Here is a 12,160-nt window from a genome sequence, read left to right on the forward strand (position 1 = left end):
ATCTGGACTTACTTTAACTTCCTCTGAATGAAAGAGATTTATCCATTTGACCTACTTCACTTGTTATGTCATCATACCATAATCCCTATCCCACGAGTTGGAATTCCTAATGAAACACTTGCTTCCTTTCTAGATCGGTGAATCCTCTCACAAGGATTCCATCAAAGAAACTTGAGGATCTTTCATATCCCCACCCAACAGATGTTTCCTTATTGAATAATGTATGATGATCTTAGTCGATGTTGACCTCTACTTCTTTCTATAAGTTTCACTTGAGATTTAAATGAGGTTTCCAAGAGCTCTTATTCTTTTCAATAAATAGAATTTATTCCAGACATGCTTTCTGTTTCCCATGTCACGAGTTCCTACTTCTAATGCTTTTTTCATGATGCTATTTTCTATTATGATGCATCCTATATTATTTACACTTCTTCCTATCTATAAATTACAAGTGAAAAGTAACTTTTAGTGAAGAAGATCATCTCAGTCATAGTAGAGATATTTTACTTCCTCCTTAAGATTCTTTGTCATAGTTTCTTTCACTTCCTTCGTAATATGGGTTTATTCCTTATCCATCCTATCCTTCTTACGTTTATGAAAATCTATTCTATAGTGCCCAAATTCCTAACATCCATAGCATCTTACCTTAGCCATGCTCTTCTTTTTCTTTTGAGGACCAAACTTTCCAAAATTTCCCTTTTCTTCTTGTCATAGTAGCATATACTCAATTCTGCTCATTTGATCCTACATCAACCTTTGACTTCAATCTGGTTTCTTCGATCTTATGGAGTGACCATAGATCTTGAAATGCAGTAGTCTCTTTCTTCCCATATAAACTTGAAGTGAAGTTTCCCCATTCTTTCGATAGTGCATTCAGTAGCACTGTGGTCATCTCTCTATTAGACATGACTTCTCCTAGACCTTGTAGTTGATCTCGAATTTATGATATCCTCATGAAGTATGAGGCTATTCCATCTTCCTTGGAAATTTTCAATTTTTAGAGTTATTTCCTTAATGAGATTACTTCTCCTGCAATGCTTACAGAAAAAAACTCCACGAGTTCATCATATATAGCTTTTGCAGTCTCCAACTTTGATACATATGGGATTAGAGAGCCCTTTATAGATTCTATAGGAAGCCTCTAGGCTCTCACTTCTCCCTTCATGAATCTAGCATGTTCATGAGAATCTTCCTTTGGAGGTTGGGTTACCGACCCCTTGATGTGATCCATGAACTCATTCTCAATAAGATTTAGGTTTGTCCTTTTCTTTCATGCAAGGAAACTTGAAGCCCCAACCAATTTATTGCTTTCCTTGCAAAAAGACATTTTGATATTATCATATATAGTCATATAATTACTTGAGCGATTGTTGCTTGCTTCCTCCTTAATATGGATGTTGATAGAGGATTTGTTTCTTGAGGGATTGATGAGAGAGAGCTTGATTCATGATCCTTCTTGAATGTTCTAGTCTTCCTTCTTTCTCGAATATGGTTTCAAGACTCTTGCTAGTGTATATTTCTTCGATCTAAGGTTTTGAAGATCTTGAGCTTGGAAGCCCTTTAATTTTCTACGATCCTTCTTCGAGGGTTGATGTATTCTTGATTGAATTCACCTTCTTGACTTCAACACCTAAGCTTTGATACCATGTTGAGAAATTTAGGGAAAAAGGAGTTACAAGATTTCTCTGCTTGATAATTGCTTGTCAATATACCTTTACTTTTTAGCTTATAGTGTTCTCTTCGTTATATTATTATTGTGTTCTTTTCATCAAGACAATTACCAATATGCACAATAGAAGTTACACATTATGTAGGCTTGTCAGCTAGGACCAAAACCTCTCACCTCTTGAGAAGAAAACCCGATCAAAATTCTTCTTATAGATATACAATTGATGAATACCAAGACCATGACAAAGACCCTTGACTCTAGTATCCCCCCAAGAACCTTGTCACTAGTCTTAATGCCTTGTCTCTTCCCTTTCTCGGCTTCCTTCTTGACCTCAAACTGCTCTCCTTGAATTCTTCTAGAGAATATTAGTCTCTATCATTCCAAGTTGTTCTTCTCAGCTTCCTCTATAGAATCTTTGTCTCTATGCTTTCACTAGCTTCCTCTAGAGAATCTTGGTCTCTAGGCTTCTTACTTCTTCCTCTAGAGAATCCCGGTCTCTAGACTTCAGACTACTTTTCTCGGCCTATCTAGAATCTTGGTCTCACTTCTTCTTCTTTGCTTATCCAGTGAATCTAGATTTCTTGATAAAAACCCCTAGAATGAGCTTCTTAATAAGAATCCTTAAGAGAGAGACCTATAGTGCCTCTCTTTGACCTCCTTTTACGAGATTCTATGCCCAACCAAAAGTTACTTCAATGCAACAATAGTTTCTTCCTTAGATCTTCTTGTGATGCCTTCGGTCCTTCTTCCTTCGCATGTGGGAGAGTATATAACCCAAGATTAGCCTAAGACAAACCCCAGAAGAATCCTTCTTCGCACTTCTGTTATTAGGCTCTTCTTCGCACTTCTCTTCACTGAATTTCTTGTCGAATTTTCTTTCCACTAAGAGAGGCCGAGTGTGGATATTTATACACTTCATCTCATATCTCTTAGGCCTACATGAACACATGAGGAAGTATGAGATCTAGCAAGTTCTATATTCATTGTCGGCTGACTTGAAGAGGATAAGTGACAAGGTCTTGGAAGATACTTTAAATAGACAAGTTTTACCTTTTACAATGTGTAACATGACTTCTTTAAATGAAAATGACTCTCATTTTATGACTAGATGACAAATAATTCCTAAAGAATCTCAATGGGAGTCTTGACTCAAAAATAAAATCTTTTGCTCATGAGAGCCATGAAGCAAGAAATACAATAATTTTATTTTTCTTCTTTACATCTCATTACATAAAATCATAAATACATGCCATTATGAAGACCTAACCTGGTTACACTTTTCAACACATTGTTGTTTCAATGGCTTATGTCCATGTACACAGGAGCTATACAAGTGGATTCATATAGTATGGACTAAGAAGTGCAAGGTCATCTTCTACCCTAAAGGATTTTTTATAGTGTTGTTTATTGAACCAAAATATTACCATAAGGCCCTAACTAGTGGGCCTTGGTTCTGGGGTAAAGTTGGTTTGTTCATAACCCCCTAGTTTCTAGACTTCAATCCCTCTACAACAATCATTACCAAACTGCCAATTTGGGTTCGACTTCCAAATTTTCCCACCCATCTTTGGCACTTTTTTAGTTTTTCAAGGTATAGGAAATTCCTTGGGTCGTTATCTTACCACAAATCCCTCTCAAGGAAAGTGTGGCATGTACACCTATGAAAGATATGTGTGGAAATTGACATTAGCAAAGGGCCGTTGGATCAAATAAATTTAAAAATAGGTGATTATCACTGGACCCAGCCTCCATATTACGATATTACTATGTTTCGATGCCACATTTGTCTTTAAACTATCCATTTACAAAATTCCTGCCCTCTATCAAATTCCATCAAGAAACATCAATTCAGATATTCAAAATCTAAAATTGGAAACCTTGTACTACCGCCACCTCGCCCCTCCCCGCCCCCCCTTGGAGGACAAGACTTCTTCCGTTTTAGATCAAGAGGAGTATGGTACCGATGATGATATGATTCTAGGGAAATAGGATCAAAATATCGCTCCTCATCAAACTTATGGGTTTTTAGCGAGGATCTAAATAGCTGGAAATTCAAGATGTGTCTTTAGGTATTTTGAAGCATGCACATGATTCAACTTCTTTTGACACCAACAAGGAACCTCCTTTGGATCTCAACAATAATCTTCAAATTACTTTGGCTGATTCAACTTTTGTCGGTTGGACTAAGGTTGTGAGAAAGAGAGGAAAGAAGAGTCACTTTGAAGATCGTCCCCAAGTTGAATAATTATGTTGGGTCCGTCAAATCTATGATAGTCTTCTCTTTCGGGTCATTCAAATCCATGGTCTATCTAAGTCCTTAGATGGACAACTGCTACAACAATGTAATTATGATTTTGTGATACTAGAAAGTATCAATTGAAAAAAAAAAAATGAACATGCCTTTTATAAAAGTAAAAGTACATCATCATAACATTTTATAAGATTTTTTCATATATCATTTTCAGTCCACCTACAACTCTAACTGTAAGTAGAGTTCTCATGTTATATTGCTTGTTTATAGTAGATGTGGAGAAGAAGATAAATTCTCCATTTCAATATGTATGTTAATGGTTTCCATTGCAATATTTAAAGGAGGAGCAAATAAATTCTCCTCTTCACACAAATCAAAGGGAATAGTAATAACTGTAGTTTAACGAAGCCGCAATTTTGCCCAGAAAGCAATGGAAATTATGGCAGGGTTTTGAAAAAATGTGGTAGAATTTATTTGAAATCTTGGTTACAGCTGTCAAGCTTAAGGATTTTGAGTGCTACGGGAATTCAGGTTGGTAGTAAATCCATTTCCATTGTCAAAAGAAGATAAGTTCTCATGTTATCTTGCTTGTTTATAGTAGATGTGGAGAAGAAGATAAATTCTCCATTTCAATATGTATGTTAATGGTTTCCACTGCAATATTTAAAGGATGAGCAAGTAAATTCTCCACTTCACACAAATCAAAGGGAATAGTAATAACTGTAGTTTAACGAAGCCAAAATTTCACCCGGAAAGCAATGGAACTTATGGCAGGATTTTGAAAAAATGTGGTAGAATTTTTTTTAAATCTTGGTTACAACTGTCAAGCTTGAGGATTTTGAGTGTTGCGGGGATTCTGGTTGGTACTAAATCCATTTCCATCGTCAAAAAAAGATTCAAACAGTCCCAGAATAAGATTTCTTCATTTTTTTTTTACCAAATCCCAATTTTTTTACCATCTGAACTAAATTATAGCCTCGATAAAAAACACCATAGTAATATACATATATTACTCTCTCTTTCCCAAATATGCGTTTCATACATTTTCTTAAATATAAATTATAAGGTGGTTAGAATATGTCATACGATACTCCTTTTGAGGTAAAAAACATTAAAGCAATAACATGTGTATCTAAAAATATCATGGGTTTTCACAATCGGTATAGATAAGCCATATATGTATGTTTCCCAAGTATGTGTTGCATACATTTTCTGAAACCCCATTTTGGGGTCATATATTTCCCAAGTATATACGTTCCATACATTTTCTTAAACCCCATTTTGGGGTAAAAATTTAACAATAATATCAAAAAATGTCACTAGTTCCCGACAACAACCAAATATATTATAACTAGCAAATAAGTTTCCCTTCCCATTTCACACAAAGTGCAGAGAATGTTAATGCAAGTATATATTTCTCTATGTTTCCAAACCATGCATTTCCTACCTTTCATCAATTTGGATTAAACCATTATGACTATGACATATGATGGCCCATTTTGGGATCATTAATATATTTCCAAAATATGCATTCCATAAATTTTTATCAATATGGATTCGCCAATTGTTAGAATATGGTATTTGATGGTTCGATTTTGGGTTTATAAATATTACATGTCTATTTAAGATTATGTTCATCGGTTTTAAGATCAATTTTATGATTAAAATAGAAATATTGAAGAGTGTTACATATTATGAATAACTCTCAAAGGAAAGTTCTTTACCATAAATGTTAGTTAATTTTATATTTATACATCGAAGGCTTTTAACTTACCAATATTCGATGGTCAATTGTTTCATGCGGTTCTCTAGTTTATTGAATGCTTGAGTCCTCTCAAAATCTTGCTTGTTATGTGTAGGCTCAATACAATCGGCTTCAAGCACACCTAAAATAGGAAAAATACTTAAATAATAATTTTCCCAAAAAAATATAGATCACGTGCATTAAGAAATTACTAACTTTAAAATAAATAAATAAATTATAAGTTATAAATTCAAATCTAACTTAGGAAAATGGAAATAGTTCAAATAACAATTAAAATTTAATAGTTTAAACTATTTGAGTTTCATTTAAGTGTAAATAAAGTTATGTAAATGCTACATACTTACCCACAACACCTCTCCCTCTACTACTACTTTCTTCAAATACTTTATGAAAGGGCTGCATTAAAACAATTTGGAGAATGATTTAGAAATAAAACAATAATATAAATTTATTAAACCTGTATAATTAAAAGAAAGAAAAAGGTAAAATATATTATATATTTAAAGAGAGATTATAAATTATTAATAGGGTTTAATCAAATAATTCATAGAGATAGAGCAAATAATACATACATACATATAGGAAGAATAAACCATATAGAGAAATATTAATGAAAATATAATTAATTTTCTCTATAAGTCCAAGTAATGCATTTTCCCTTCAAAGTTATCTCATCTTATTATAATTTTTTTGTTTATCACAATGCTCTCCTTACTTTTACAAAATCATTATGCCTCATTTAGTTACATTACAAAATATTTTATTTGATCTACACCAAACACAAGTGGTCCAAAATACACATTGTAGAGAAAAGCTCCAAATATGGGAGAATTAAGAGTTATAAACACTACATTGAATATGTAGAAACATAACTCAACATAATGGTAGTACAACCAACAAGGATGGAGTAATTGAGAAATCCCATATTTGAGAGTTTTGAAAATCATTTTACAGCCAAATATTATATGGTGGTGACTATTTAGTATGTTGTCATTGATGTCCATTGTATGTTGGCTGTCATGGATGAGATGATGCAATGATGCAACTCTAGCTCTAGGGTTTAGTCTCCTTGGACGATGTTTATACCACACACTTGTTGGAGATTTTGAAGAAATAAGTTACTGAATTTTCCTTAGAGACCTTCACCATGGGATTCTCCTCATCACACCAATTATGTTGATATGTGGAGCATCTCGTGGGCCTTCACGGTTTGAGAGATATGCCCAGTCAAAGATGGTGTACCCATCTTGTGGTCAATGTCCCCAAATAGTGATGATGTGGCATCAGATCATTGGATAAATTATGTAGCAATCTAATGTTGACTAGACTATGGTCCCCATCTTTAAGAGAAATGATAAAATAAATTTAACTAATAAAAAGCATTATCATGGTTCAAATGTGGAAGAAAAGTCAATTTAGATGATCAAAATTGAACGGAAGAATCTGGTTCAAATTAATTTAAATTTTAACTCCCTGCTAACCTCAAGTCAGTTGGCCTCTTATGTGACTTTCCAAAACTATATAAAGGGTGATCAATCCTTTTCAAAACTATGGAAGTAATTCACTCTATCTATCTATTTTGTTTGTGGTCATAAGGAGTTCCTAATACCTCAACAAGGTCTGCAAAAGGTATCAAGGAGATTTGCATTCCTTGAGGAACTTTGGTCTTCTTGAAAGGATAGATCTGGGCATTCTGATAGGCTTATGGTTGTTGAGATTGCAACAAGATGATGGAGCTTAGTGAAAAGAGTTGCCTTCACTAAGTGGGCCCGAAGGCAAATTATGGGGCAAGTTCTATTTTTGGATCCCAACAGGGATGATCACAGCAGGAGTGACCAGAACAAGGATGATCACAGCATGAGTGACCACAACAGGGATGATCACAGCAGGAGTGACCACAGCAGGAGTGACCACAGCAGGAGTGATCACAACAGGAGTGATCACAGCAGGAGTGATCAAAGTCTATTTTTAGACTGGCTGTCCAAAATAGAAAAGTCAAATATTATTGTCTCATAGTAATATTTGGACTATAAACTTGATCTTATTCTCTTGGAGCACTTCAGTTTGAGCTACAGATGTGGCCCATGCAGCTGTCAGAAAGAAGTACACTTTTCTTATGAGTCAGTTGAGTTGTTGCATGCATGACTTCAGTTAGAACTCAATCAGTTGAGTTTGGTGGAGTTGATTGTGGAGTTGATGGAGTTGTGTTCAGTTTGACTTGGTTAAACTAGTTGTAATTAGTCTAACTGCAAATAGACTAATGATGAGTTGTTAAACTAATTATTAACTCATAATACAACTATAGAATACATCAGTTAACTCAGTTGCATGTCAGTGCATGTTCAGTTCAACAGGGACAGGTGTTAGAGAATCAGATTGCTATCAGTTGTGACTATAGTTGTGCATCGGATCTTGCACAATCAAGGGATTGAGTATGCCAATGAGTTTGCTCATGTATTTGCCCAGTATTATAGCCTCTACTCACGTCTAACACAGTGTGAGTGATTCTTTGGAGGTGAAATACGAGTTTGGTAAACCATTCTCATTCATTCTTGAACAGGTATTGAGCAGTGGAGGTAGGCAAGCAGTGGAATAGATTTGGAGATCAGATCTTAGCTGTATTGTGTGTAACAGGTGGAGTTGGTACTGGATTGCTTGTGATAAGAATTGTACTTTGTAATGTTACATGGTCTCAATCATTAATATACAGATAGTTGGGGTTTTTAGTGATATGCTTTCCCCGGGTTACATACTGTGTTAATGTGTGAATGCTCTTGATGTTTTATTGTTATTGATGCTGCTATATTGATGATCAACGTAGAGGAGCTTATGTATTGTGTATGTATTCCGCAATAGTACATGATCAGGATAATCTCCATTGAATATGTGTTAAATTATTCAAAATTTCTACATGGTATCAGAGCTGTTGATCATCAGATCTACTATTCAGGAAGTGTTTACATTCTATTTCTTCAGGCAGAGTCTGTAATCGGGCCAGGTAGCCTCTGGATTCATCCTTCCTTTGGAAGGTGAGATATCCGGTGAATGCCCATACAGTCAATCTCTGTACGAGAAATATTGTGTTCTCACGAATCTTAGATCCAGGGCGGTTGAGTTGGTTGCTGGTGGAATTCGAATTTGTAGCAGTGTTTTCTTGGTGGCAACGCAGCAATGTCTTTCAACGGATTGTGATTGGAGTATGCTCTTGAGGGCAACTCAAACTATATTGCATGGAAGGACAAGATGGAGGCAGTATTGGATGATAACGGGCTAAAGGAGTTCATAGATACGGATGTCCCAAAGCCTACTGATGCTTGGCAAAAGAAGACCGTAAAATGTCGAAGGATTCTGTTGGAGGGCGTGAAGGATCACATTGTGTCCAACCTCCATGGAAAGGCTACTCCATATTTGATGTGGAAATCATTAACAGAATTATTCCAAAGCAAGAGCGATCAGAGGAAGCTGGCACTCAAAGATAAATTCAGAAACATCAAATGCGAGAAGGGTGACAGTATGCCCAAGTATCTCACGAAGTTCACTCAGTGTCGAGATGAGATGGGAAGTGTGGGGGTTACTGTCGATGATGAGGACTTGGTGAGCTTGGCTCTCCTTGGTCTTCCGAAGAGTTGGCATTCCTATCAGGACTCTATCAATGGTTGGGAGAAATTGCCAGGATGGGAAAGACTATGGTCAGATCTTGTGCAAGAGGAGATCAGGCGGAGTACCAGGGACGGATCTTCGTCAAAGGGAGCTGATGAAGAGAATTGCACTTTGGCTGCCAAAGCAAAGAAAGGGAAGAGAAAGAAAGCTTCTCAGTCTGGTGCGAAAGGCAAGAAGCAGGATATGTCCAAGGTGAAGTGTTTTCACTGTCACCAACACGGGCACTATGCCACTAATTGTCCGCAGAAGAAGAAGAACAAGCAGGCTGCTGGATCTTCAGCAGGAGAGGCTCTAGCCTCACAGCTTGAGCTTGATTTTTCATTGATCACATGCTTGGTTTCAAGTGTGATGGGATCGTTGTGGTTCTTGGACAGTGGTGCGTCTTTTCACATGATGGGAGATAGAGATTTGTTCCCTAATCTGGAGGACAAAGATCTTGGAGTGCACATCGAGATGGGCGATGATGGTAGATACATTGCGATCGGTATCGGTACCATTTCCTTTGAGAGGGAGTCTGGTAAACCCTTCGTATTGAAGGAAGTCATGCATGTTCCAGGATTGAAGAAGAATCTTATCTCAGTGGTGATGTTAGAAGACAAGGGGTATGATGTTGTTTTCAGCGAGGGAAAGGCTTTCCTGTGCAGCAAGACAACTGGTGAGACCCGGAAGATAGGGGTTCGAGTGAGGAACCTTTATCAGTTGCATGTAGATGGATGCGCAGCAATGGCAGGCAAGGCAGAAGGATTGGTGAGCCTGGATGATGGCGAGTTGTGGCACAGGAGATTGGGTCACCTTCACCATGGAGCCTTGAAGATATTGCAGCAGATCACTACAGGGCTTCCTAAAGGCACACTTGCGCAGTCAGATCAGTGCAAGGGGTGTACTTTGGGGAAGTTTGTGAAAGCCACCTTTCACGAGAAGGATAGTCGCGCCACGACGATCCTTGAGAGAATTCATATAGACGTGTGTGGACCTTTCTTAGTTGCTTCGACAACAAAACACAGGTATTATGTGATTTTTGTTGATGATTTCTCTCGTAAGTGCTGGATCTTCTTCATGCAGAAGAAGAGCGAGACATATTGAAAGTTCTGTGAATTCAAAGCACTGGTCGAGAAGGAGTCGGGGAAGAAGGTGAAGGCTCTTAGGAGCGATAATGGTGGTGAATACATCTCGGACGAGTTCAAGGATTTCTGCAAGGCAGAAGGGATTCGTAGAGAGCTCATAGCTCCCCATAACCCACAACAGAATGGGGTAGCTGAGCGGAAGAACAGAACGATTGTGGGTACTGCACGGGCAATGTTGCATGATCAGGGCCTACCCCTTCACTTGTGGGCGGAAGCATGCAATACAACAGTTTATGTGCAGAACCATTGTCCTCATAGGATACTTGGCATGAGTACACCCAAGGAGGCTTATTCTGGTAAGAAGCCTGATCTTTCTCATTTGAGGATTTTTGGTGCTAACGTTTACATGCATGTGACGAAGGATGCCAGGAAGAAGTTGGAGCCGACCGCAGAGGTTGGGATATTTGTGGGGTACACTGATACGCCCCACAGCTATCGTGTGTATTTGCCAGACAGTGGTAAAATTAGATATCATTTTGGGATTCAACTGCGTTAAGTAAGTCATTCACGTATGACCATTTCCATGAGAGGTAGTCGTAACTGACTAATTTCTCATGATTTTTGAATAGTTCACTTAGCACTCATTGCATCGGGTGATGCTCACAGGGGTGAAGAAGTGGGATTGAAACTAGTGAAATGAATCACATAGCATCAATCATCACTTCCGGGGCTTGCACCCGGTAACCAGGACTTCCCAGGAGGTCACCCATCCCAGAACTCCTCTGGCTCAAGCGCGCTTAACTGTGGAGTTTTCTCCACAATCAAGCCCACTTAGCTTGCTACCCCATTTGCAAAACCTTAGCAAGTGTTGTGCCTCATGAACCATTCAAGTAGAGATCCCTTGACTCTTTTTGAATTTAAGTAAAATTGTTGTGCGACGGGATATAAAATTTCAGGAGGAGAAAGCCATGAAGTGTTCGCTTGAGCGGGAGCTACACTTGCATGCAGATGAGGAGCTATTAGTTCCTAAGGATGAGCTTCAGGATGTGGATCAGCCACAGGATGAGGTTCATGGAGTGGAAGAGACCACTCATGCAGCGCCAACCATCAGAGGGCAAAAGCGCTTGACAGAAGCTGAGCGACTGGCTCAAGATGCAGAGAAAGTTGTAGGACCACCTACAGCCCAACGCAGGCAGAGACAATCACCTGATCAGTACACTGGATACATGGCTCTTATGAGCAAGTGTGTTGTGACTGAGCCATCCTCTTTCGAGGAAGCTGTGGAGGATCCCGCATGGGTAGACGCCATGGTGGAAGAGTATGATTCTATTGTCAGAAACAGTGCATGGGAGATTGTTCCTAGACCAGAAGGGAAATCAGTGGTGGGTTCGAGATGGATCTACAAAGTTAAGCAGGTAGCTGACGGGAGTGTAGAGAAGTACAAGGCAAGATTTGTTGCCCGAGGCTTTTCACAGATAGAGGGGATTGATTATGAGGATACCTTTGCACCTGTTGCAAGGTATTCTTCCATACGGACGATTCTTGCTCTCTCAGTGCAGATGGGATGGCACATTCATCAGATGGATGTGAAGACTGCATTCCTCAATAGAGTCATTGAGGAGGAGGTGTACATTGAGCAACCCGAAGGCTTTGAGGTCTTCAGTAGTGAGTCGCATGTGTGAAGGCTCAAGAGAGCGCTGTATGGGTTGAAGCAAGCACCACGTGCTTGGTACACACGGATAGACATCTAT

General features: G+C 38.2%; 1 protein-coding gene across 1 annotated transcript in view; it reads right to left on the reverse strand.

Moving 5' to 3' along the window:
• Positions 1-5,690: 5,690 nt before the first annotated feature.
• LOC149180196 (protein MICRORCHIDIA 6-like) overlaps positions 5,691-12,160 on the reverse strand; it is a 354,596-nt gene continuing 348,126 nt past the window's right edge. The window contains exons 13-14 of the mRNA XM_089413801.1: positions 6,030-6,081; positions 5,691-5,806 (exon numbers count right to left, since the gene is read on the reverse strand). Coding sequence (XP_089269927.1) covers positions 5,691-5,806; positions 6,030-6,081 — 168 coding nt within the window. The remainder of the gene's footprint in view (positions 5,807-6,029; positions 6,082-12,160) is intronic.

The sequence above is a fragment of the Pinus tabuliformis genome, chromosome 3_2, assembly GCF_031772625.1.
Source record: "Pinus tabuliformis cultivar Carrire ecotype Pingquan chromosome 3_2, CPIR1, whole genome shotgun sequence".
Taxonomy (NCBI): Eukaryota; Viridiplantae; Streptophyta; class Pinopsida; order Pinales; family Pinaceae; genus Pinus; species Pinus tabuliformis.